We start from the raw sequence: 26,627 nt of genomic DNA, 5'->3' as shown, positions 1-26,627 counted from the left end.
AGAGGCCCTTAGAAGCCTACTGCACAGGCCAGGATTAAGGTCTGATCAGGGTATGAGCACTGAGAATGGTGGAAAGAAATGGTATTTGGCAAGAAATGTGTTTGGCTTGAATTATCAGAGATAAGGGAAAGGAGGGGAGTAATTGGGAGACGATTCCCACGTGTTGAGTGTAACTGGTTGGGAGAATCGGTTTTGAGGGGAAATTGATGACTTGGTATTTGGCAAACCTTGGTTAAAGGGTGCATAGTGGCCGGAGCAGTGTAATGACAGGTGAATCACTGGGCGCTTCCCCTGCTGTGTCAGGAGTCACTGCCTGGAGTTTCCCAGACTGAGGATAAATCAAGGCCAAGCAGGATCCCAGGAAGCAACCCAATGAGTCTCCTTCCGACCCCTAGGGCGGGGCCTAACCTTCAACTACCACGTGCAATCAGGTGTGCGCCTGCAGATGTGAATTGTGAGGTGCCCGATTCATATGATTCACACCTGGGGAAACCTCGCAGTCTCCACGGGAGGCAGTGCAGCAAGAGTAGGCGTGTCTTTATAGCCTTGATGCAGTTGGGGAGTTAGGGCGCCATAGGACGCCAGTCAGGCGTTTTTGGAGGAGGAGCCCTGCGGAATTAGTGTCTAAGAGGATGCTTGGAGCTTTTCTCCTCACCCTCAAGGTAAGGCAGGGCAGGGCACACCCGCACGCGTTTCTCTTGTTAAGCGGGTTTTCATCAGTCCCTGAGCTCAGGCCCAGAATCACAGTTGAGGTCCAGCCAAGAATTTGACTCATTCAGGTGTAAACCCCGCCAATTATGCTCAGTTTCCTGAATTCTGCTGACAGCAGCTCTTTATTCCTTTTGCCTGAAATCCTGGGGTCTTTGTGTACGTTGAGATGAACCGAGGCTGACATCCCCCTCAGTGACCTCCCGGCGCTCCAACACTCAGCCCCGCTCCAGGCCAGAGCGGGCAGAGCCTGGGTTTGGGGAGGTGCAGCGCCCTGCGGGAGTAACCCAAGCCGTCCCAGGAAGTGCTGGAGGCCCGGCACGTAAGGCTGTCGGGGGCCCGGACCCCCTCCTTCCGCGGGCTCCCAGCCAGGCTCTCCGGGCGCGCGCGGGCCCAGCCTACGCCGGGGAGCGGGCGCGCGCCGGGCGGGGCGGGGCGCGGGCGGGGCCTCTTCGGGGCGGGGGGCGGGGGGCGCGGAGGGGTTACCGGCCGCCGCGGCGAGAGCGCGCCCAACCAGCCGTGATGTCCGCGCGCGCCGGAGGCATCCTCCCGCCGCGGCCCCGGGCCCTGGCGCCGGCTGCGCCTCTGCTGCTGCTGCTGTTGCTGCTGCTGCTGCTGGACGCCGGCGGCGGGCGCGGGGGCGCCTGGGCCCAGGAGCCGGGGGCGGCGGCGGACGGGCCCCCCGCGGCCGACGGCGGGGACGGGCAGGACCCGCACGCCAAGCACCTGTACACGGCCGACATGTTCACGCACGGCATCCAGAGCGCCGCGCACTTCGTCATGTTCTTCGCGCCCTGGTAACTGGCCGCACCGCCCGCCTCGGGCTCCGCGGGTGCGGGTCTGGCCCGGGCCCGCACTATCCGCGCGGGGGGCGTGGGGCCGCGGCCTGGGGGCGCCCGGCGAGGGGCTGAGGGTCTTCCGGGCCGGGAGGCGGCACGCGCCGGGCGCTCACGGCTGACGTGGCGCTAGGGCCGGGGTGGAGCAAGAGGGGGCGGTCCCCGAGGGCAGAGCCGGAAAAGGCCGCGGCTCCGGCTCCCGCGCCCCTCCCCCGATCCCCACACCGGGGGAGGGGAAGGGGTCGTCGCCCTTCGGGGCCGCTGGGAGCTCGGAGCCCGTCCGCCCCCTGGCCCCAAACTTCTGCGCCGGCCGGAGGCAGCGGCCTGCGGTGCGCCGGGACCCGGAGGCCACGTGCGGTCGCCCCGGCGACCAGGCGCCCGGCGTGCACACTTGGACTTCGGAGGCGGTTCGCTCGCCGCACGGCAGACCTCCGGCCTGCGAGTTTAATCGAAACACAGGGACTCACAAGGCGTGATTTCCCACCCTGCGGGAAGGGGTGGCCCAGGCAGAAGAAGGTTCCTGCTCTCCCCCAGGGGATGGAGAGCAGTGCGGGTTCTGGGGGCCCGTCGCAGCCCCGGGGCGGTGGGGGGCTGTGCTCGCGGTGATGGGAGCCACTGGCCCCGGACCCAAGGCCGACCTCTGGCACCTGCTCCTCTCTGCTCTCTTGGGGCCTGGTCGTCTGCAAAGTGTGAGACGGGAAAAGTTATTACTACGTTGAGCAGACGGTGCCCCTCGCCGTGGTTCTCGGGGGGCGGGGGGTTTTGGTGTGGCCTCGGTGCCGAACCCAGAGACGCCTACCCTGTGGGTTGCCCTACAGAAAGCGTTCCCGTCATTCGCACGAGCACAGGGACTGAGTGCCTTCCTCCTAGGGCCTAGATGCCCGCTGAAGGGGGTCCTCCGTGGGCGGAGCAGCCAGCCAGTCTTCGGGCCCAAGGCCCTTTGCAGGCTTTACTGCAGAATTTGGCATTCGCCCCCAGAGCGGAGGAGGCTCCTTGAGATGTGGGAAGGGGATGCAGGAAGGAATAGGGAGAAGATGCCCAAGAAAAACGGCCTGTTCAGAAAATGTGCTGGTGGAAGTTGGGGGAAAAACTTTTTCTCTTCCTCCCCATGTTCAGATGACTGTATTTCAGTTCATTTGGAGTTAAATCAGCACTTTTGGTCTGGGTCAGAGCTGTCCCATAGACACATTGTGTTTCCAGTTCCCAAGAACCAAGAGTTGAATTTGTAGAACTGCCAGTGGTATAGAAAATACTTTGTAGTGTAACATAATGGACATCGATAGGTACTTTGTGAAGGGTATTATTCTCAGAGCAGCTATTCCAATTAAATGCACTACTTAAGTGAAGCCTATTTTTGTGGAATAAATCTGCCCATGGATTTTTTTTCCCTTATGTTTTAAAGAAAAACTGACATGTAGACATCGTAGGTCCGTGCAGTGCCAGTGGAGTTTTAATTCTGGAGTCTCTGTAATACTCACCAGCTAGTCGTGGGCTGAGTGAGGGACAGGACCGGGCACTTGGTATTAAGTACATTCCTTAAAGTAATGTAATGTTTCATTGTGTGTGGCTTATGGACTTTGAGGTGGATGCTACCCGGAAAAGCAACTTTTAAAGTTTTTGTTTGCTTCTTAATAGTCTGCTGTGAAATGTTTAAATAGAGGTGTGTGCGTTTCTGTGACAACATTTAAAAGTTAGACTTTAAGAGCAGATTGGAGCTCAGATGGAATACGCTGTGGGCTGCCCCTCCTCTTTCCATTTCAGTTTCTGGAATGTTGGGAGCCCACGTGTGATTTGGGGGCAGGAGCTAATGAAAACATCGATCTGTGTGTATTTGCTCTGAACTGGGTAGAGGCAGGGCTGTCCTACTGCTGTAGATCTCGTGCCAGCGTCAGGTCATAGCTTCTCTATGGCCAGTTTTCAGGTCACATTGAACCTGGTGACAGTGAGGGCAAGGTTGGAGCCGCCTCCTCAAAAGGACCGGGTGGCTTTGCTCTGTTATGTGACCACAAACTGCCTGTGAATGCAGCTGCTGTCTCAGAGGTTCGTGCTGTAGCCCCAGAGGTCCAAACCCAGAAGTGCCAACTGCACGGCACCCACGGATCCATCACTAAGAGATCGCCAAGCACTTAGTACGTGCCAGACACTGGGGATCCAGTTGTAGAAAGGATGATGCTTGTCTCTTGTACCATGTATACTTAAATCTAGCAGGGGTTTTCCCTCACAGTTGTCTTCCAGAAAAGAAGGGATTCATATTGTATTCGAACCTCTTATAAAGCAGGATTCTCTTCTCTGGCCAAGAAAGTGCTTAGGGAAGACAGGTTAGCTTGAAGCAGAATTTTCCAGTGCTTCCTTTAGGTGCTTCCTGGTGAGGTCATCTGTCAGAAAAGAAAAGAGGCAAGGAGATTTAACACTGATTTTATTGAGAAATTATTTTGAGGATGAACTCAGTTATTAAGTGTTGGGTGTTCTTACCACACTTTAGAAAGCAATACAGCAAGTATTACATCGTAGACATCATGAGTACACACTTACCAGGTGAATGGGGGAAAAATCCCCACATGCCATAGTGTTTGTGTATAGTTAAATTCATACAGTGAATTTTATAAGTGTATGTTTGAGTGTATCAGATTTAGAAGTTTGGGGGTGGCCACAAGCTTTTTGTATGCTTCTCACTGGAGAGAATGCAGAGCTGATTTCATTTCGAGGCTGCCTTGCATTTGGGGAGACTCGGTTACATGGTGGAGGAGACCTGACTGTAAAGGAGCCATGGCGAGGGGAAGTGCTGAGCCACCGCCACAGAGGTGGAGCGAGGGAGCTCTCCAGAAGAAGGGGAGAAGAGAGTGGACACCAGACAGCCTGGGAGTCACTTCCTGGAGGAAGTGACACCCAAACTGAACAAATAGGAATGAGCCAGGTGGGTTTAGGGAGGAAGTGTCAGAGAAAAGAGTATGCTGATTCCCAGGGCCCGGCCAAGCTATGGCCGTTTCAGGAACATGGAAACTCAGCAACATGGCCCAGTGGTGGGCAGCAAGGCAAGGAGGGCAGTGTGCACAGAGGTCAGGTGGGGGGTCAGCAGGGACCAGATCCAGGGGGAGCCGGCACAGCGCCTGGCTAAGTTTTGATTTCACGCCGAGAACGATGCGGGGTCTCTCCGGAGGGTTTAAGCAGGGGAGCAAGATTCTGCAGACACTGTGAGCTGTCCGGCTCCGTCTCCACTGCAGTGTGAAGAAGGGGTTGGATCAGAGAGCCCCACTGCCCTAGGAAATGGCTGAGCAGGTGGGTCAGGCACCCTCTGACCCCGGCGCTCAGCATGCTTGTCACTGTCACCTTGCTACAGGTGTGGACACTGCCAGCGGCTGCAGCCTACCTGGAACGACCTGGGAGACAAGTACAACAGCATGGAGGACGCCAAGGTGTACGTGGCCAAGGTTGACTGCACAGCCAGCTCGGATGTGTGCTCCGCCCAGGGCGTGCGTGGGTACCCCACGTAAGTGACAGGCGCTCGCGTCCTGTATCCGCCGGGTCTTCCTCGGCTTTTCGCCAGCCGCATTCAGCCAAGAAAGTTCAAGTTAAACTTTTGGCACCTTCTTTGTAGTTCTGAGGAGTGAGGGGGTGCCGACTTTAAGCAGGCACTCCCTGTTGTTAGGGAAAGGTTATATTTACACCGTGTGTGTATTAGGTGCCTTTTTTTTACTTTGTTTGGGAAAAGCCTTTAATTAGTTGAGTTTTCCTGTTTATAAAAGAATGTGTCTGCCAGACAAAAATGGCATTCTCCACGAGGTCCTGTCACATTTGACGTTCACACGTACGTTTACACGATGAGCACCGACTGTCATGAATTTTCGTCTGAATTTTTGGTCACTCTGTTAATTCTTAAGCCTCCCTTCTAGAGTTATTTCCCACGTGACCGGCCCATGGGCTGTTTTTGTTGGAAAGAAAGTGCAGCTGTTCTCACAAGTGATACTTGCTACCTACTTCCTTGACAGTTAAAACAGTTTTTTGGTTTTAAGAACAGAAATGGAAACTGGCTTAATGAACAAAAGACGGAATTAATTTGAAGGCTGTGGGGGAAGGCTTCTGAGACTCAGCTCCATGGGTTTGGAGGTCTGTTTTTCTGCCCTCCCGCCTCTTAAGGTGACTTAACCCCCCGCTCTGCATCTCTCTGTTGCCATGGCGGACTTGGGCCTGTCGCCGATTGGCCCAGCTTGGATGGACTGTTCATTCCAGAAACCATCTTTGTGACCCGAGAGGCAGGATCTTGTCGGAAGACGGCAGCCCCGTTCAGACTCAACATTTACTGGTGGAGTTAAGAGCGCTTCTCCAAAAAAGGGAAGAATGCTGTTTCCAGAAGGATGGGGGAGGGGTTGGGCACCGCAGGTCCCCAAATATTTGTTCAGATTGACAAATGAAGTCAATCCTTTGGGAAACCCGAGCTGATCTTCAAACTTGAGAGGCCGCATGGAAAATGGCAGGAGCTCTGGGCTGGAACCTGGATGCCACGGTTTGGACCCCAGCTCTACCGTGTACTTATCCTGCAGCTCTGGCCACCCACGTTCCTCAGCCTCTGAGTCTGAAGTAGGATGCTGACACCCACCCCCCCATAACATTGTTGTGTGTAATAACGTGTGTAGATACCGATCTGAACATACCCAATAATGTTAAGGTTTCCTCTCACCTTTGGAGATTTGGTATTTCCATAAAGGGCCCTGAAACTCTTGGTCTTTGGTGACTGTTTGCTAATGTGGGTGCAGTAACTCAAGTATACATCAAATCAGAGCAATAGAGACAAAACTTCCTGCTGTATGTACCTACCTGTTGGCATCACTGTCCTGTCCTCCACTGCGTTGCCTTTAAAGTAAACTCTGCTTGTATGAAGAGCATCCCAGAGCAGCAGCCAGTGAGAAGTGGGACCGGTTACCTGTTGAGAGCCTGTTACTTTCAAGGTACAGGAGCAACAGAGATGGGTGGCCATGGTGTCCACTCTGAAACAGCCGGCTGTGTGTGGCCCTGTGGCTCTGTGCACGGTAAACCACGCCATAGGGAAGGTGAAACAGGACCAGTCATAGGGCTGAGAAGGCAAGTGTCAGGGAGAGAGTAGAGGGTTCCACCTGCACCCAGTCATACGAGCTCTCTGGCTGCAACATTCAGTTACTGCACAGATGCTGTTCACAGATACTGGAAGATCCATGTTGGATCAGGTGTCCTGATTTGTTTTTTAGAAGATATGGTCTCCCCAAGAAAACCATGCACTGGTTTTGTGTTGTTGAAAAGAACTATACAATACAATGAGCTACCACTACGTGGTTTGGGAAGGAACCTCGTCGCAGCCTGAGAACAGATTTTGTTCACAGAATGCGGGAGGTAGGGGCATGCTGCGTAACATGTCGTGGCCTTAGGGCATTCATAGGTGAGCCTGTGTGAGCTTTTACTTCTAGGGATGTTTCGAGGCCTGGATCAGATGACGATGTAAATGCTGAGGCGGGTTGCGGAGCGCGGTGTCAGCACATTAGCTTTTAGGTCATCCCTCCCTTGTCACCTGTAACTGGAGTAAAGGATTGGAGAGGGAGGGAGTTGGGGTTCCCAGGTCCCTGGAGAAGGCTGCCTACACTCGGGAAGATGTTTTGAGGTCTTGCTGTTGAGCCAGTAAAGAATCTTTATCACCTGGGAAAATGCTGGCAGGGGCAGGGCTGAAGGAGGTTCCCTAGGGCTGCCATGCAGAATGCCACTGAAAAGAATAGAAACGTATTCTCTCACAGTTCCGGAGGCCAGAAGCCCGAGATCAAGGCATCGGCAGTGCCGTGCTGCCTCTGAAACCTGTCAGGGGTCCTTCCCTGCCTCTTCCTGGCCCCTGGTGGTTGGAGGGCAGCCCTCAGTGTTCCTTGCCCTGCAGAAGCGTCACCCCAGTCCTGCTCCTGGACTTGGCCTTCTGTTGTTTGCTTGTCTCTCTCTGTGTCTGAATCTCCCCTTTCTGTACGTACTGGATTAGGGCCCACCTTCACGACCGCATTTTAACTTGATTGCCTGTGTGCAAATCCTGTTTCCAAATAGGGTCACATTCCATGGTAGCGCGGGTTAGGGCTTCAGCAAAACTTTTTGGGGACACAATTCGACCCATAACACCATCTCATCTATAGTAGTAGAACTTCCATCATTGCTGTTTTCCAGAGGGACCCAGCAATGGGGATCTTTTCCCCTGCAGTCTCCTTGACTGAGGAACAGGTCACCAGGAAAACAAGTGCCCATGTGGAGGTTTGGTAACAGCAGAAGAGTTTGGGGCTATACTTGGGGCATGAACCCCGTGGCCCGCTCTGCATTGCTGCCCTCACCTCCATGTACAGTGGGAATGAAGTCAGATGCCCCGTGAGGGAAGCTGTGCCCTCCCTAAGCTCTGTGAACTCAACCAGAATCTCAGACTCGAGCTGGTTAGAAAGATTTTTAATCCAACGACAGGAAGAGATTTTAAAAACTAGTTTTGCTTCGCTCGGTGTACACCACATGAGGGAAAAGTCCCAGATTAGGTTTTACTGCATTTTAACCTTAGCAAAGGAATGGAACATGGGTTCAACAGCGCCTGCTCTGATTTCTGATTTTTTAAAAATTCTTATATAGTTTTATTGTTACAATTAATATTTAAGCCTTCAGATTTTCTTTTTTTTTTTAACATCTATATTGGAGTATAATTGCTTTACAGTGGTGTGTTAGTTTCTGCTGTACAACAAATTGAATCAACTATACGTATACATGTATCCCCATATCTCCTCCCTCTTGCGTCTCCCTCGCACCCTCCCCATCCCACCCCTCTAGGTGGTCACAAAGCACCGAGCTGATCTCCCTGTGCTATGCGGCTGCTTCCCACTAGCTATCGATTTTACGTTTGGTAGTGTATATATGTCCATGCCACTCTCTCACTTCATCCCAGCTTCCCCTTCCCCGCCCCCCATGCCCTCAAGTCCATTCTCTACGTCTGCGTCTTTATTCCTTTCTGATGTTTTGAGGATCCACTCTTTTCCATCCTGAAGTGCTTTGGTAGCGGGAGGTACTGGGGCGAGAGGTAGGGAGTGGAGAGGGACAGTAGCCACCTCTAGTCCTTTGTGGGCACAGCTTACGTTTCCAGAGCGTCTCAAGGGGTGGATGCGGGTGTTCACAGTCTGAGAGCCTGCTTTGGAGTCACTTGAAATGTTACACTTCGTGAAGGAAGGGACATACTGGCCGAATCGAGTTAGATTGCATCTTTTTGTCATGGCTATATGAGTATAAGCTGCTAGGGAAGGGGACATATATTCTTCACTGGAGACACACTGGGATGTCCCCTAGCCCATCACAGGATCTGAGCTTCTGGGTGAGGCCAGTAAGCCCATTTTCACCTGAATGCCTTCTACAGCCAGTGTGTTGGTTTTCTTGCTTGGTGTGAAACTTCATTTTAAGACCTTTGTGGGGCTAGCTATCCAAACCCACAGTTTGATTTCTGCGTATCTTAACTTCTTGCACTCTCCTGACACTGTGCATTGGGCATCTCCTAACAAAACCCACGTACGTGCCAGGAGGCGTTAGGGGTGTTCTAGATGAGTAGCCTCGCCCCTGAATGCTAGCCTGTGTTTGTTACCTGTCAGTAGCCATATTTCCCCCCTCCATCCTGCCACCCTCTATTAATTCTGTCAATAGAAGAATTATTCCCGCCCCTCCCCACCTTCCTTGACGCCTTCTGTTAAGTTTTATCTGGACCGTGTTGTCCCGTCACCAGTGGAGTGACACAGCGTCTGGACGTGTTCATCTCGGCCTCTGGTGATGTCTTTGCTCCCCTCCAAAGGCAGAGCTCCTTGCTCTGTCCGCAGATACCTAGCATGTGTGTAAAATAGAAAAGATTCCTTCTCTGGGGGCAAGTGAACGGGCCATATCAACCAATGTCAAGGTTGTCCTTATAGTTGGAAAGTTGAACTCTCACAGTAGCTGGATATTCATGCGTTGTAAGAGTTGAATAGCTGACAGTGTATCCTGGAAATACATTTACTGCAGAACAATGCTATTTCTACTACAGTTGTAAATTGTTTTTCGAAATGCAGAACGTAAAAACTACTGAAGCCGGGGAAGGATAACAAATATGGGGCAGGGGAAAGCTAGAGAGCTCTGCACACCTGAACCCTCGTAGCTTTGGGGGTTTAACTCACGGCCTGATGTGTTCACCCCGGTTTTGTTTTTCAAGAATAACATAAGAAACTTTTAAAAGTTCAGGATTAAGTGACTGTGTTATCACCTAGAACATTACTTTTCTTTCTTTTCCAAGTATCATCAGAGAGGGGCAGGGGTGGGCTGCCTGCAGCCCGCCGACACCTCATTTTTATGACTGTTCCGCTAACCGAGTTTGCTCTCTGCTCAGAGTGGTTTGAAGTGCTTTAAAATCTACTGCAACTAATCCTCTGTTACTTTTTCAGCTTGAAGTTTTTCAAGCCTGGCCAAGAAGCTGTGAAGTACCAGGGTCCCCGGGATTTTCAGGCCCTGGAAAACTGGATGCTGCAGACACTGAACGAGGAGCCCCCCGTGAGTGCACACGAAGCCGCCCCCTCTTTCTTCCTACATTTTTGGGGTAGTCAAGAGGCCAGTTTAAGTACCATCTTTTTTTTTTTTTTTTTTTTGCGGTACGCGGGCCTCTCACTGTTGTGGCCTCTCCCGCTGCGGAGCACAGGCTCGGGATGCACAGGCTCAGCGGCCATGGCTCATGGGCCCAGCCGCTCCGCGGCATGTGGGATCTTCCCGGACCGGGGCACGAACCCGCGTCCCCTGCATTGGCAGGCGGACTCCCAACCACTGCGCCACCAGGGAAGCCTTGAGTACCATCTTAAAGCAACTTTTATCATAAGTAAAGGTTCACTTTTCTTCTCAGTTTTTCTTTTTACCGTGATAAAATACACACACTATAAAATTTGCCGTTAACTGTTTTTCAGTGTACGATTCAGTGGTATAAATACGTTCAGAACGTGGGGCCGCCGTCACCACCGTCCATGCACAGAAATTTCCCGTCTTCCCGAAAGGAAACCCTGTCCCCGTTAAGCCCTGACTCCCCTCCCCCTCCGGCAGTCCCTGGCGCCCAGCGCTCTGTTTTCTGCCTCTATGAATTTGGCTCCTTTAAGTACCTTATGTAAGTGGGAAAAGATGAACTTTTAACAACTTTCTGTAATGGAAAAGTTCAAACAGGCACCAGAGTAGAAAGAAGGGTCTAATGGATGGTGGGCAGGAGTGCAGGGAAGGTGGCCCTGCGTGCCCGTCTGAGCCTCGACAGTGGTTCCCATTCTGTGGGCCTTATTTTGTCTCCCCTGCTTCCCCACCCCACGTTTGGCTGCACAGTCAGTGTCATTTGTAAATATTTCAGGATGCAGCCCACAGATGAGGACTTACTCCTTTTTACATACCCTCTGTGCCCCCTTCACATGTAATTCAGCTCGCAGTAGTTCCTCAGCACCCGAGATGGACTCGTGGCCACCCAGGGTCAGGGCCAGGCCCCCGCCCTTCCTCCCCCGGGACCTCGCTCCCGCGGGCGGTACCCACAGTGTGAATCTTCCCTTTTCTTCTCAACCCTCAGCCCCACGGCCCCAGGTGGCTTTGCTGATAACAGAATTCAATACCCTTCATACTCTCCATGTGTTAATGGCCTCCCCCGTGGTAAGGATAATATCAGGAAATTGGGGAAACTGTATGATTTCTGAGATTTTTTTTTTAAATTGAAGTATAGTTGATTTACAATGTTGTGTTACTGAGATATTTTTTAAAGACATAGTTATATGTAGAGTGTTACAAAGAAAAACCTGTAATCCTCCTCCAGCTGATGTTAGGAGCCTTAGTTTTGTCATAAATCACTGTGGTCGTGAGCCCTGCAGTGAGTGTCCCTTCGTGGGTGGTGCTTTCGGATCAACGCTGACTGCTCAGGCCCACAGAGGCTGAGCTGTATTTTGACGGGAATAGAAAGATGGCCAGTGTTCTCATGCTGTACGTTTCTGATGAAAATATTAAGAGCATCTGAAGTCTTTGAATGTAATGTCCAGTCCAGCACTGGAGTAAGACCGTGGTATTGCATCAGGCAGGCGCTCCCTGACCTGAAGGTTGTCTGGGCTCCAGGGCTCTTTTGGGGGCCCTGATGCTGTTGGTGTCATCTTCCAGGGTGTGGTCCTTCAGCTGTCCCCCAGATTCTGTGTAGAGGTCACAGCTAATCGGAAACCCAGCTGCTTCCCAAGTGCTACTTTATCTCACATTTTTAAAAGTTTAGAACCACACGGAGAAGAATGTCGGCATATGGTATTGAATAAGTGTTGACCAGAGACGTGTCTAATTTTAGGCAACAGGGAAAACCACAAACCTCGCGGAGAGTAAATTTGCATCTTTGTCATGGCAAGAAAGCTGGAGGAGCAGGTGTAACTTTCACATAGGTTTAAACTTCAAGTTGTTTTTTTTTTTTTGGTGGAAATGTCCTCTGAGGGGAGGAAGCCAGTTTTTTTCTTTTTTCTTTTTTGCGATACGCGGGCCTCTCACTGCTGTGGCCTCTCCCGTCGCGGAGCACAGGCTCCGGACGCACAGGCTCAGCGGCCATGGCTCACGGGCCCAGCCGCTCCGCGGCATGTGGGATCTTCCCGGACTGGGACACGAACCCGTGTCCCCTGCATCAGCAGGCGGACTCTTAACCACTGCGCCACCAGGGAAGCCCGGAAGCCAGTTTTAAAGGGGAGTTCATGGTCTCCAAAAACATTTAAAGTAAACTTTTCAGCAAAAAGCCAGTCTTCTATGATGACTTTATTCACGAAAGCATCTGCCAGTGTCAGGATGGCAGAAAGACTTCATCTCATGAGCCGAACGTCTTTCTGGGGAGCGGAGCCCAAAGCACAGGCTGGGGACGGGGCAGCCAGGCTGAGGCTCACGTAGCCATCCTCAGTGGGGTACCCCGGGGGCGTGGCCACATGGAACCCACCCCTCCCCACCTGAGACCTCAGTTACCCACTGGCCATATCTTTGTGTCTCAAAGCAGTGGGGATCTCAGATAATTGCTAGAAATGATGACAGGGTGCCTTATTATAGAAAAGTTCAAATATTCAGACTTAATACTGCAAACCGAAATTCTTTTCAATGTGAATTTTGCCTTATAAGCAAAAACTTTTTAAAAACTTCATCTGTATTTATATCTAAATAACTTAATATATACATTTTCATCTTTAAACAGGATAAATTTAGATTTTTTCCTTCCTAGCATTATGGCAGTATAAAAGGAAGTCAAAGAAAAGAAAACCTGCCATTTCTTAAATTGTACCCCAATTTTTATATTTCCATGTTTCCTTCTGTAATTTTTCCTTAAACAGTCATAATCAAATAAACATGGTTCATTTTGTTAATGATCTTTTTATATAGTTGAATCATCTTTATATTGACCATATTTTATCTCCTGGATTTGCCATAATTCAGCTCTTCTCTGTCCATGGATATTTAGGTTATGTGTATTTTTTCTGTCATCAGAAATGCTATAAGGAACATTTTTATCTTTGTAAAGGACGTTTTTCTTTTCTACTTTGGAGTGACTTTTTAGATATATTCCCAGACATAAAATTGCAAGGCAAAAAATAAAAAAGCGAGACCACTTTTATGGCCCCTGATGAATACTGCCAGATCGCTTTCTTAAGACTCTGTAAGCCCACATTGTCACCAGCCTGGGGAGAGGGAAGGGTGACCGCTCTGTGATACACTGTGGTGTTCCCATAATGGCCATCCCTACGTGCCACCGAGGCACGTGCTCCTTCAGTGCCATAAATGGACATTTTACTACTGCAAGCCCTTTGAACATCTTATGCAGGGTGACATGTAGTCTTTTGTTTCATGTTATTGGAACTTAACTGACTGTTCACTTAGCCATCACTCTTGGGCATCCTTTTGTCTGGGTACTTAGCACTTTGAAAGTTTTGTCAAGCCAGCAGTGGAAAAGAAAACTTCATGGTGCTTTACTGCTCAGCTTTGAGCTGTCAGCACTTTGAAAGCTTTTAAAGACTTAACTTAGATATTCTTTTTAATAGAAATATGAACCACTAGATAAAAACTGAGTAATAAACACCCACGTGTCTATAGCACGGTGGGGATTCAGTGGTCTTCTCTTCACCTCTGCTTGCAGGCCGTGGCTGTGTCGGCCTGAACAATTGAGACATTTCGAATGGTGTGGTAGAGTGGTTAGTAGTTAGTTGTCACACTGGTGTCTGCCAGGTACTGGAGAAATACCACTTCTTGTCTGTTCACTGTGTGTTTCTGTCCCAAACTTAGCCCCATGAACTATATTCTTGCTAAAAGTGCAGCCCATGTTTACCCTGTGGTTTTCTCTTTGCTGCCTTCCGTCCACCTGAATCTTCTTTCTCGTCACCTTTTCTCTTTTATCAGCCCTTCAGAGTTTTACCTTCTTTCACAGGTTTTATGTTTGTGTAGATAAAGGATGGCCAGGCCCTCCTGTTCTCTGATGGTTTCCTGTTCCCCGTTGTGTCCCTTTTGCTTCTTCTGTGTCTTTGGGTGCTGCTTCCTTCTGTATTCTACAAGACGTCTCAGGTCATGTTTCAAAGGACGGGACAGGGTGCTGGTTTGGGGTGGCCCATCCTTCAGTTTGTCTGCTCTGTTGGGTAGGGTTTGGGGACAGCAAAGGACGGGTTGGGGCAGGGAGGCCATCACCCAGCTGCCTGGAGCATCGGTCCTCGAGCATTTGCCAAGGGTGACAAAGTCGCTTCTTTGCCCGGGGCGCCACCTCAACACAGCAGTGTCCCTCGAAGCCTCGAGGTGGCAGGGGAGGGAGGAGAGCATAGAAGGTTCCAGACAGAAGCCTCCATGGGCTCCCCTGGGTCTTCACACACACACCCAGTGACCCTTGTTCCGTCTCTTCCCATCAGACGCCAGAGCCCGAGGTGGAGCCACCCCGAGCCCCCGAGCTCAAGCAGGGCCTGTACGAGCTCTCGGCCGGCAACTTTGACCTGCACGTGGCACAAGGTAGGCGGGCAGGTGCACCGGGTCTGCACCTCTGGGCACCCCTGCCCGGGCCGTCCTCCTGGGGGGGCCTGGCTTTTCCTCTTGCTGCTTGAGGGCTGGTGGGTCGCAGCATGGGTGGCACTTGTCAAGAGCTTCTCTCCCCCAACCCCGATGACATCAGTGTTTAATGCTCTTCCTCTCGGAGATGATTTCTCCTTTTGTCTCTGTCCTTAGGGAAGGGCCAGTTCTAATACCAAGCTAAAGCCTCAGGTGTGGAGAGCTCACTGACGGTGGGTGGGTGCACTTACTTGTGTACCGGCTGGACCGTGCGTCCTTGGATAAGAATGTTGGTTTATGTCAATGTTAAGCGTATTTACTGACCTGAGGCAGAAACAAAGGTTCTCTTACCTGTTTAAACCAGAATTTACTGGGACCATTACCCCACACGAATCGAATCAGCGTAGGTGTTCTTTACACTGAAAATAGTTTTCGATACCAAATCTCAGTTTTTGAAAATAGTCTCCTAAACGTTGGAATGACCTGAGTACGATTAACGTTAATGATGTGCACGGCCTCTCTCCACACGTTCGCAAGTGTTGGCTCAGCAGTGAAAGGCTTGAAAGTGCGTTCAGCCTCCTTGCTGACCTGCCCTCTCAGATGCTGCCATGGAGAGAAATCCTCCTGGGAGACGGGGTTGGAAACGCTCTTAAGAGGGCTTAAAATTGTGTCCGGCGCTGAAGCTTCCTGCTTGCTGGTAGTTGAAATACATCCCATTTAAGGTCTGACATCGCTTGTGGTGATGCTTTCAGCCGTTTTTAATTAAAGGTGGCTAGTTAATTGGTACAGATGCTCTGACAGGGTTTCTGTCCTAAGGGGAGTCGCTTTAATTTGAGACGGGCTTGGGCTCCCTGCAGCACGTGCTCCCGGGGCCACCCCGTGACAGACCACCGTCCGAAGCCCAGCCCTGACCCCCCCCCCCCCCCACCGCCGAGCAGGTCACCCACCGAGGGGCCGTGTGCCTGCACGCCGTGGCCTCGTGCTGCTGACGTGAGGGTCTCTCCTCGGAGAGCAGCTGCCGGGCCTCCTGTCTCCGCCTCACAGCACAAAGTAGCGACACACCTGTCTGGAGATGTGGTTTCAGCCCTGCAGAGCAGCTGCTCATGTATATTTAAAATGTTTTTATTTAAATTTCTTAACTGGAGTATAGTGGATTTACAGTATTGATTTTGAAGCAAGTTTTTTTCCCCGTTTCCCTCGAACGCATCATTGCCGCGGTGACAAGATGCCGCGGTGAGCGTTGCCATGGCAAAGTCCGACTCTGAGCCTGAGTCACACGTCAGCGTCCGTTGGTTGGTTCTCTCCTTGGCCACAGCCTGATTTCGGTTTGGTCTCAGCCTGACACCGTTTTGGCCCTAGGCTGGTCAAGGTAGAAGAGCCTAGATGAAAGTTTTCAGTGCCTAAATCATGGTGTTGTGAGGCTTGTTTTTTTTCCTAGCCAAGGGGAGTGATATTCAGTCTTTTTAGATCTTCTATCTTATTGTGAAATAAAACCCAGATACAGAAAACAATGTAGGGTGTAGTGAATGGTCATAGAGCGGTCACCCGGCTCAAGACAGAAAACTGCTCGCTTCCCGTGCCCCGCCCCCCAAAAGGCACTGCCCTGGCTGTAGGGAAACCGCCACTTGCTTCATGGTGTGGAGTACGGTCGCCCTGTCCACGTCACCCTGATGTCTCTGTTCCCTGTGAGTTGGCCGTTGAATCTAGGGACTTTATCACTTTCTGTTTGATGTTTTCGGGGGTGTGAGCAACACTGCGTAGCTGGGAAGTCTCTCTGTGACGTCAGTGGCCTCGTCTGTCACCGCCTAGAGCCGTAACTCACGAGGGATGCAAAGCCTGCTGCTGTAATTCAAGCATCCCTTCTTCATTTTTATAGCAGGAGACACTTGCCCTCGTTTATCACTTGGTTATCCAGCAGTGCAGTTCACGTGGGAAAGACAGGCTAAGTGCCTGATTCTTTCCCTTTATCGCCCGTTTTCCGAATAATGAGTTGGGTCCCTGTTGTCCTCCAAAGATGACAGATTGGTTTTTAAGGATCGTTATGAACTCATGGGTAGAGACATATTTGATGGGGAGTCACTTTTTACCAGTTCAGGGGTTCATGCTGAACTGAGCTTTGCAGGAGGACAAAGATGAGACGCTTCCCCTCACCCTCTAGTTGGGTGGGTGTAACTCACACTCCCTCTCCCCTCCCCCGCCTTCCTCCCCCACCCCCGAAGGAGACCACTTTATCAAGTTCTTCGCCCCGTGGTGTGGTCACTGCAAAGCTCTGGCTCCGACCTGGGAGCAGCTGGCTCTGGGCCTTGAACATTCCGAAACTGTCAAGATTGGCAAGGTAAGTGAAAGCCCTTATTAAACCGGAAATAGACCGTCTTTGGCTGGATTAATTAGCAGAGTAGCCCGTTATTCATTCTGTGCACAAAGTCGCAAACTTGATTTATTAATTCCATTTAGCATGCCACTTGATAATTCATTTCACCTTCACAGATGGCAGCCGGGTTTCGAGTGTGCTGGCTTTTCCACAGTCTAGAGATAAATTATGGCTTTGGCTCCTTTGTTTATTTTGAAGCAATGGCCAATTCTGAATTGGCAGCCCCAGAGCCCTTTCTGCAAAGATATGGGGCAGAGCCTTAGAGAACATTCACTGGACGTACTTGGAGACCATCCACAGTCGAAATCACCCAAGAGCTCTTTCCTAAAAGGACCTTGGGCTCTGTGCTCACACCCTGTGTGCAGCCTGCATGCAGAAGACCCGCCCGTGGGGAGCCCTGGCTTTTGCCCTGCTGCCAGGAATTCTTTCCCACTTTACGTAGGGAAGCCAGAAGTGATGCCTTGACAACTGGGTTTTCGGGAAATATCTAGAGCAGCTTCCGGGCCTTCAAGCACTTTTAATCCGTCCATCCTCCAGCACCTACCAGACACCCTGCCTGAATTGCTTTTATAAAAATCTCATTTTCTACCTCGCTGGGGGCTGATTTGTGTACAGGAGTAACGCTGCGTGTTCAGGAACTGTAGCTAATAAGGTGATGTGCCCAGCGCAGTGAGATGGCCAAAAGCATAAACGTGGGATTCGGACAGACCTGGCCGGCCACCCTCGAGCAGCTTCTCCACACCTCAGTCTCCCCCTTCGCAAAACCGAGACGAGATCTGACTGGGGCGGTGGTAAGGGTGACGGTAAAATGCTGAGCACGACGCTGGGCACAGAGCAGATGCCTAGGAAATTGTAATGGTTGTGAAGTGAAGTTTTCACTGTTGTGTGTTAAACACTTAACTTGACATCTTTTCAGTTTTATCTTTATTATATTCCAAATACTCCTATTTAAAACACCTGAACCTGAGAATACATTGCTGAGCTAGCTTTGTGACTGGCGTGGGTCTCTGTCCACGACAGCTGGCCGTCCCCTTCTCCAGATGTCAGGCTAGGCTCCCTCTCTCCATCTGCTGACCTGCTCAGGGCCCATCTGCTGACCTGCTCCCCAAACTGGCATTTTTGAGTGAAAAGAAATCATGTCTCTAAATCCCATCACTCTGCTCCCTAAGCTCAGGTGTATTTTGGGGTAAAGTCTCTCCAGAAGCTGCAACTTGCTGGCAGAGATGCTACAGATGGGGAGTTTTAGAAATTTTCTTTCTTTGAAAAAGTACTGAGCGTCCAAGAGCCCATTTACCAGGAAGGCTCGCGGAGAAACTGACTGGGCGCGTGATCTGTATTTCTAGGTTGATTGCACACAGCACCATGAACTCTGTTCAGGAAACCAGGTCCGAGGTTATCCTGCTCTCCTCTGGTTCCGAGACGGTAAAAAGGTACGTCTTCAGGTCTTAGTGTTGAGACAAGATGTATGTCTTAACCACGGCTGAACAGTCGAGTGGTTTAACAGGGGCGGCGCGTTGCCAGCACAGATTGTTTGGGCACTGGTTTAAAGGAATACGCATCACAGAGCGAGAATGTCTCTCTCTTTGTTGGTAAGGCCTGGCGGGTTGACAGAAACCATGAGGCGTTATGCACTCCCGAAGCATCTCAGCTGGCTCAGGTTAACTCTAGAATAAGCCGGATCGACGGTCCTAGGGTAACTGCTCTGATTACGACCTTTGAGAGGGGTCAGCGCTCGCTCTTGGTAAGGCTCTTAGATGCCGGCTTCGTCCCTGGCCGCTGGGCAGCGCCCAGACTTTGGAAACGCTTAGCTCTGCAGAAGGAAGGCGCTGTAAAGTGCTTTGCCCAGAGCCAGACTGCGGTTGATCATCTGTGCTTTGCCTTCACCTTTGAGCAGCAGATGCCACAGAGCCGGGACACCCAGACAGAGACGTCCGGCGGGGGCGGGTCACGCGTGGGCAGGTGGAGGGTTGAGGATTCACAGCCCTGACGTGTCTTTGTGTCGCCTGTGTCCCGGACAGGTTGATCAGTACAAGGGGAAGCGGGATCTGGAGTCGCTGAAGGAGTACGTGGCATCGCAGCTCCAGAGCACGGAGAGGGGCGCCCCGGAGCCCATCCAGCCCTCGGAGGCCCCCACGCTGGCCACTGAGCCCGCGGCCGACCGGGTGGGTGCACGGTCAGCTCCCGCCTCCAAGTGACAGTGCAGGCACAGCACGTGGTCGGTCATTCACCTGGTGGGCTGGGGTCCACTCTTCAACACAGCGTTTTGTTGAACTCCTTTCACATGCTTGTTAGGGGGTCAGCGTAGACAGAGCTTCCCTTTAAAGAACCTGGAGTGGGTGTGAGACAAAGGATCCTGCGAGCATTTGGTGTCAGCATTTCTGGACAGTTCTTCCCTTTGATTCAGCACTCACTAACTTGAAGGTATTTGCCGTGAAAGCTGGGCTGTTGCCTCTTGGGCCCGTTCTGCTCGTTTCCGTAACTTGCTGCAGTGAAGGTGGTAAAGGCCCCTGAAAGAGCTGCAGCAGAAAGGCTCTGCGCGGTGGAATGTCAGAGGCAGATCGCTGTAGGCTATTTCATTTGTCCAGACGATCGCTGACTTATCGAGGTGTCCTCTTCGTATATTCAGAGCGTAAGGTTTCACGTTCGTTCGTTCTGCATTTATCAAGCCCTGTCGCGTTCCAGCCACTGTCCTAGGCCGCCAGGACACAAAGCGGATAAGGTCGTTTTCCGCCTGTGGAGAGTGGCGGGTGGGAAGGGGGAGACACGCGAAGATGTCGGTGCTGCGACGCAGGCCGGGGCGGGGAGGCAGGGAGCGCCACCCCACGGGTGAGTCGGTGTCGGCCGGAGAGCCGTGGGGAAGGCCGCCTGGCAGCGCGTCAGCCGGCAGGAGTGAAGAGGGCGCGAGGAGGCCAAGGGTACCGTGCGGGATGCAGAGGGAGCCGGCGGCTGGCCCCCGGAGGGCCTTGTCCGCCAGCCGCAGATCTCAGGTCTGCAGGGAGCCAGTGGAGGGCTTGGAGCCGACGTGGACTTTAAGAAAGCCGGCTGGCTGCAGCCTGTGTGGACGAGACGGAAACCGCTATATCTGGAGACGAAGGGTGCGGGGACGGTGGGCAGGGGCGTCCAGCTCCCCCTGCACAGTCGGGATGGGGGAGGGGGGGAGGGAGAGATGGGCTGGCGGCGCCGAGTGGGAGGGAGGCGATGGGTCCCTATTCAAGGTGTTGCTTCCAGGGCTGTGGCGGTCTGCACGTGGTGACAGGTAAGAGTCCGGAGCTTAAGCCGGATGCCTGTCTAGACGAGGAGGTTCCCGCATCCGCTCCTGTAGCTACAAACGGATGCCGAAGCCGTGGGTGAAGATGAGATTATTCGGGGAGTCAAAATAGTGTTTTCCCAGGAAAGCAGTGCTCGGATTTCCCAGCCGAGAACCATACATAAGGCCTGTTTGTCTGTCAGTGTACTTCCAAAGCTGAATCCTTGTGTTGCCGCCTCGGCTCACACAACTGCACTCCACAACACGCCAGGTTCTTACCCAGGACGGCGGGCAGGGCGGCCCTGGTCCTGGGGAGGACGCCTCCCTGGTGACTGTCCAGCCTCAGCACGTACAGGAGCGATCGTGACTCGCTGGGGCTGTCACGCCCAGGGCCCGGGGATCGGGCTTGGAGAGCCGGCGGCCGCCGGCCCCGTCGGCCCCGTCCTCCCAGGGTGGGGCCGTGATGGCGCCTCCGCCCCCCAGGCCCAGCCCCTAGTGGGACGCTTGTAGGTTGGGGACCGCGTGGGTGTTAGTTAAAAGTGGAAGTTTTGGTTTAAGAAGTAAACAAACGATTTCGTAGTTAAGGGACCACGCGTCAAGGGAGCGTGTGTCATGGCGGTTGTAAAGGTCACCCCACATCGAGTATAATTATATACTGTGGGTGTTTTTGTCAAACCCAGAAGGGTTTCTATTTATAATGAGGTTTTCCACCACTAAGTGGGTCTTTCAGTGAGTGTGGTGTCATGTTTCTGGACATAAAGATGGCAGCGTCTGGATGGCCCCCTCAGTGCCCCTGCGTCCTGGTCACAGACACATGGTACTTGGTGCTGGACTCGAGTGGGGCAGCCCTGGTACACTTTGCCACGTGATACATCATCCGTATTCTTTTTATTTATTCATTTATTTATTTACTTGGCTGCATCGGGTCTTCGTTGAGGCACGCAGGATCTTCAGTTACAGCATGCGGGCTCAGTAGTTGTGTTGCGCGGGCTCTGGAGCGCGTGGCCTTAGTTGCCCCGCAGCGTGTGGGATCTTAGTTCCCCGCCCAGGGCTCGAACCCACGTTCCCCTGAAGCGGAAGGAGGATTCTTAGCCACTGGACCACCAGGAAAGTCCCCATCATCCATATTCTCACGAGAGGATCACAGATCCGTTTTTGGAGGAAAACACATAGACATAATCCTGTGAAGAGCCTTCAAGATAGAATCGCTTTAGAGCAGACTGCCGTGTGGCACCTTTGCCCTGAATTCTCCAGCCTGAGTTCAAATGAGCAGTTTTCACATTTACTTTGAATTTAAAAATGGAAAGCAGCCTGTTATCTGTAAAAGCACATATTGCCTATGCTTGTGTAACTAAGGTCCTTCTATCACATAGAGAAGATAATTATGAATCTGTAGGATGAGAGCGATAGAGTCGGCGGGGAAAGCAGTGTGTACAGACTTCAGGGAGGCCGGTCAGCTTGGACTTCGGCCAGTGTCCGAGGCTCCAAGCCCGGGAGGCGCGTGCTTGGGCCCTGCCCACCCAGAGCCCTGGAGACAGCGGCTGCACCTGACCCTGCCTGGGCTGGCTGGGGGCAGAACGCTGGACGTGTCCTGTCCCCTCCACGCCGCATCTCCTGGGCTCAGGACCGTGGGACCGGTGATGATGAGTCACTGCCCTTTTGTGGAGCTTGTGAAAAGTGAGTTGTGCAGGTATTTGTGTGTGGCCTTGGAGCACACATCACAGCATTTTAAAAGATGACGGACTTGTATTTCTGCGATCCCAAAGCATGATCCCCGCTCTGCTCTACGTGCTGTATTTGAATTGTGGCTTTTCCCTCCCCCAAGGGCACTGTGTTGGCACTGACGGAAAATAACTTCGATGACACCATCGCAGAAGGCATAACCTTCGTCAAGTTTTATGCCCCATGGTAAGTAGCTGTTGAATTAGAAACTTTGTCCTTGTGCGCTTGAGTCACATCCTATTTTTCAGGCCATAGGCCAACCCTCCGGACTCAGTGTTGGGCAGATACTACATTTACTTGTAGTTATGCTATAGGGAAAAAGGAAACGTCATTATATGTGTTAAAGTTTGGTGGTAATTCATAAAGTTATGGAGAATGAGGTTAATTTAAAGCTCAGTCTGCTCTGGAAAAAACAAAAATGGAGACTTATTATCGTGGCCATATAACACTGAAGTTTTGTGGTATCTGGGCACTTTGCCAAATAGATGGCTTTTGGGGTTAAAAACACCGTGAACATCATGAGGTATTAATAGCTCTGCCCCTTAGTCTCTCTGGATGTTGTAGAGAAATCGAGTAGAGCTCAGCTTTCCGTTAGAGCCATGCAGTCTGTCAGTCACCTGACCTTCCTGGCCCGTGGCCCTCGGGGACCAGAGCAGAGATGGGCTGCTCAGAGCCCGAGACCACGGCAACCGCAGTCGGTGGGAAGACGATAGGTTCCAGGATGTGCCGTGAACCACTGCGGCTTTGGATGCCCTTTAAATCCTTTGAACCCACTTTCCTCAGCTGTAAAACAGGGAGAACGCTTTGTCTTGAAACAACCCATTTGGAAAAATAGTGTTGAGGAGAGAGAGATCCTGTTTCTGAACACAAACACACACGTGCCATTTTCGCTTCTCACTTTGTTTCATTGCGCGTATCCATGAGAATCAGTAACGGCAGAGATAAAAAAGTTAACGAGTGACCTGTACGACTTGCGCAGGTTTTATTCTTAAAGAGTAGAATCACTAGTAAATAGTGCCTTTAAAATTATCACGTATTTTCTAGTTTTTTAAAAAAAAAACCTAAAGCTGTACAGATCACGTACAAGGACAGAAGAGCCCCTTTCATTGAAGGGGAGCAGGTCATAGAGGGGAAGATGGTCAGGAAGGGGGTATAGTAACAGGTGGAAGGAGAGTTTGAGCCAAACTTAGTGGCCTCAGTGCTCACACCACATCCCGGAAGCTTCAGGGAAGCTTTGAAGTTCTTTTGAACATTTAAGACCATAAGAAATAGGATCTGTTTTTGGCATTCAGGTGATTTTTTAAAAAGCCCACAGTTGACCGCATCGTAGAGATGGTTGCAAAGCTGAAGCTGTTTGCAGACCGTCTTGTTGCTGTCAGTCAGGGTATCCGAAAGCCTGCTCTGGCTTGGGTTTGAATTCCGTGTTCGGGATGGGAGAGGACGAGCAGGTGCAGGAGGTGGGGGGGGGGGGATGGTAGCGCACCCCGCGGGAGAACCTGCCGGTTTATCCACTTCTGGGCAGCTGGTGGCTGCTTCCTACAGAAGAAACAGGCTGGGCAGTGAAGTGCAGGCGAGTGAGCTTGACGGGACCTCAACAAAGCTGTTGCTGTTCTGTCCCCAGGTGTGGGCATTGTAAGAACCTGGCTCCTACCTGGGAGGAACTCTCTAAAAAGGAATTCCCTGGCTTGGCGGAGGTCAAGATCGCCGAGTTGGACTGCACTGCGGAACGGAACATCTGCAGCAAGTACTCGGTGGGTCCACATGGATGGAAACTCATGGGGACAGAATTGGGGGCGGATCCCAAGTGGAGCTGTAATTTGGTATTGTGGACTCAACCAAGATAACTCATCCTCTCGACAAAGAGCTTTTTGTGTCCTTTGGGGATTTTTTTCCCATTTGAGAAGCAAAAGAGCCGCTCTCTCAAAGGAAAGGCCGTCTCCTGTGAGTGCGCAGGGGGGGGTTCTCAGGCCTTGCCACCTGGGCGAAAGGCTGGCAGCACCTGAGACTCTGAGCTTGAGGGCAGGGCGCCACCTGCGCGGCCATTCTCATTGGCTAAACGGTCAGCTGGCTCGTAGCCTTCGTCGCACACACAGACACAAGGCAGTGCTCAGTGCAGAAAGTATTTGATCCTACACTTCCCCGAGAGGGCCGCACCGATGGGCCAGGCTTGGCTTCTTTATGTAACTGTTGCCTTCTTTCCAAGCTGTTAGCACCGTCGAATAGCCCAGAAGATTTGCAATTTATATTTTTCCATTTGTGGTGTTTTTTCTTAAAACATTTTTGAGGCCTCTGGAGTTTATTAGAATAGATGTATGTAGCACAGACGTCGTCTACTTACTAGAAGATGCCAGTCATTTTTTATTTTTTTGGTGCTTTAAAGAGAAAGGTGAGCTGTGCTGACAAGTGTGCATCCTTGAGGCTCCTGCTGCTACTCAGCACGGACCACAGAGCGCCCTGGTGTCGCCAGGGAGCTTGTGGGAAATGCAGCCTCAGGCCCCCTCCATCCACACCAGCTCCCCAGGCGAGACTCCACTCTAGGGTGAAGTCACTCCTTGTTGCTAATCTTGAAAGTAGGTTTGGGTTGGAAAGTGAATAAAGAGCCCCAAGGCTCTGCTTTCTGAACTCTTAGGTTCTTTTTTTGATGGTCTGTACGTTCTGAAAATTTAACTATAGACTTCCCTGGGCACGACTCTAGGATCTTTTCTGAAGCAACTTTGTGTTGGTTTTCAATTTTTTTTTTTTTTTTTTTAAGGTACGAGGTTATCCCACATTGCTGCTTTTCCGCGGAGGCAAAAAAGTCAGCGAGCATAGCGGGGGCCGAGACCTGGATTCCTTGCACCACTTTGTCCTGCGCCAGGCGAAGGATGAACTGTGAGCTCGGCTGGAAGCTGTCTCCTGCCTGGCCCTGGGCAGGAGCTCAGTCCTGCGGCCGCTGCCCGGTCCCTCGCGGTGGTGACTCAGAGATCCGAACGCACTAAACTTGTGCTATCTTCTCCATGTGTGTGTTTTTTAAGCCAACACACTCCACAGATTCTTTCTTAGGTTTCTCTAAGTACATGTGTAACTCATGATCCCTTTGCAAACTAAATATTTTCAGTGGCAAGCTACCATCCATCCCCTTTAGCCTTCTCTCAGTGAAATCTAAATGGTTTCCTTTGAGACTAAAATAGAGTCAAGGAAATTCCAATTGCCAGACTGTTTTTGGCTTTGGGGTAATTTTGGTGAAAGCATCACCCGATGCATCGTTTTTGAACCGTCTGCGCACAAGTTCTGGAAAGGCGGCCTTGCCTTGTGGCGGTATTGCGTTGCTCTGATCTGAAGGTCCCAGTTGACTTGTTAATAACGTCGTTGGTCCGTAGCTTGGAGCGGATTTAAAACACAAAACCCCGTCGCCTCTGGAAGAGCCACTTTCCCAGCCCCTCCTGGATCTTCTGTCTCTGTTGATACCTCTCTCACGGGGAGTGGTGAGCCACAATGAAAACGGCGGTACTCCTGACGCGTGCCTGAGTAAGGTAATGCTGATGCCATAGTCTTGTGTGTTGATACTTGACCAATCGCTTATTACTGTTCAAGGGATACTTCTGTCCCTCCTGAGTGAGAGATTTCATTAGTTAACATGAAGCCAGAGTCCACGTGAACTTGAAGATTCGATGTCTCACGTGGAAAGTTCCACAAGGCTTGTCCCGACTAGTCTGTTAACTCCTAGGAAGATTCTGCTTGGCTTGGCCATCTGGGGCAGGAGCCTTCCCGGGTCTGCGTATCAGGGACCGAGGAAGCCCTGCAGCCCCGCGAGGGAGCCCTAGCCAGAAGCAGCTTTGGACTGAGCAGTCCTCTTAGAGGCCGCGTCCTGTGCTGCGTCTGCCTTCGAGGAGGTCAGTCTTCTACTGTAAGACGCGTGGGATTAACTTGACCTCAAGATCAAAGAAGGAGAGAGGCAGGGCCGAAGTAGGCCACCTTACCGGCGTCCGCATAACCCACGCCGTCCTGGTTGATAAGGAGCACGTTTACCCTCACCCTTGGAAGTCCGCAGCTGTAGGACGAGGCTCCCTCAAGGCATGTGCCTGTAGGCTCTTCGCCATCAGGTGCTCCTCGTGATAACACTCGTCACCCCACCGCCCACGCTCAGGAGATGTGGCCACTTGGCACAAAGTACCTGGTGGTCAGGACCTTAGAAACAAGACCCCGTCCGCTGTCCACGGCAGACAACAACAGGATCCCGGCCAGCCTCTGCCTTAAAGAAAATCTTTATTAATCGTGTATGGTTCACAGATGTTCTTTAAAAAAGACCCCAACTTTCTAGAGAAGCACAGTCCTCATGAGTGGATTCATCTTTGCGTCATGAGTCTTGGCTTTAAAAAATCAAAGTGGTACAATTTGTTTACACTATGATACTTTCTAAATAAACTCTTTAAAAAAAGTCTGGTCTTTCCTTAAATGTTACAGCAAAACAGATATAAAATAGACAATAAATTATAGTTTATATTTACAAAAAAGCTGTAAGTGCAGTTATAGATCATAAATGTGTTATTTAATCAGTTTAGTACGAAATTGGTTTCCGAGTACATGATCGTGAAAAAGACATTTAAAAAATATTCTCAGATTTAATCTGAGTCTTACTTTCTACAGGAGAAAACCGTGATTTCGGTTCCTAAACCGCATACCCATCCTAATCTCTTCCTAAGGCTGGGTGCCCTTCCTCAGCTCATCGCCTGTGCTG

General features: G+C 51.4%; 1 protein-coding gene across 4 annotated transcripts; it reads left to right on the top strand.

Moving 5' to 3' along the window:
• The first annotated feature begins 1,230 nt into the window (after window positions 1-1,230).
• Window positions 1,231-26,327, top strand: TXNDC5 (thioredoxin domain containing 5). 4 transcript variants are annotated; one of them, XM_029241798.1, is made up of 10 exons: window positions 1,231-1,505; window positions 4,882-5,031; window positions 9,974-10,079; window positions 14,438-14,534; window positions 16,790-16,905; window positions 18,285-18,371; window positions 18,960-19,103; window positions 22,014-22,096; window positions 23,532-23,661; window positions 24,663-26,327. In XM_029241798.1, the coding sequence occupies exons 1-10, from the start codon at window positions 1,231-1,233 to the stop codon at window positions 24,783-24,785; spliced, it is 1,311 nt and encodes a 436-aa protein (XP_029097631.1). In that variant the 3' UTR covers window positions 24,786-26,327. The 4 variants fall into 4 exon arrangements, with proteins under 4 accessions (XP_029097631.1, XP_029097634.1, XP_029097633.1 ...); XM_029241801.1 differs by lacking the exon at window positions 1,231-1,505 and adding an exon at window positions 1,773-2,060; XM_029241800.1 differs by lacking the exon at window positions 1,231-1,505 and adding an exon at window positions 2,117-3,673.
• The last annotated feature ends 300 nt before the right edge of the window (window positions 26,328-26,627 follow it).

The sequence above is a fragment of the Monodon monoceros genome, unplaced genomic scaffold (assembly GCF_005190385.1).
Source record: "Monodon monoceros isolate NGI ecotype Baffin Bay Population unplaced genomic scaffold, NGI_Narwhal_1 Super_Scaffold_3, whole genome shotgun sequence".
NCBI classification, from domain to species: domain Eukaryota; kingdom Metazoa; phylum Chordata; class Mammalia; order Artiodactyla; family Monodontidae; genus Monodon; species Monodon monoceros.
This window is presented reverse-complemented; position numbering and strand designations above follow the sequence as displayed.

Coding starts and splice junctions, on each gene's coding strand:
- TXNDC5 (XM_029241798.1), top strand. CDS start 1,231: ATGTCCGCGCGCGCCGGAGGCATCCTCCCGCCGCGGCCCCGGGCCCTG. Junction 1,506..4,881: donor GTCATGTTCTTCGCGCCCTG/GTAACTGGCCGC, acceptor ACCTTGCTACAG/GTGTGGACACTGCCAGCGGC. Junction 16,906..18,284: donor AAACTGTCAAGATTGGCAAG/GTAAGTGAAAGC, acceptor CTGTATTTCTAG/GTTGATTGCACACAGCACCA.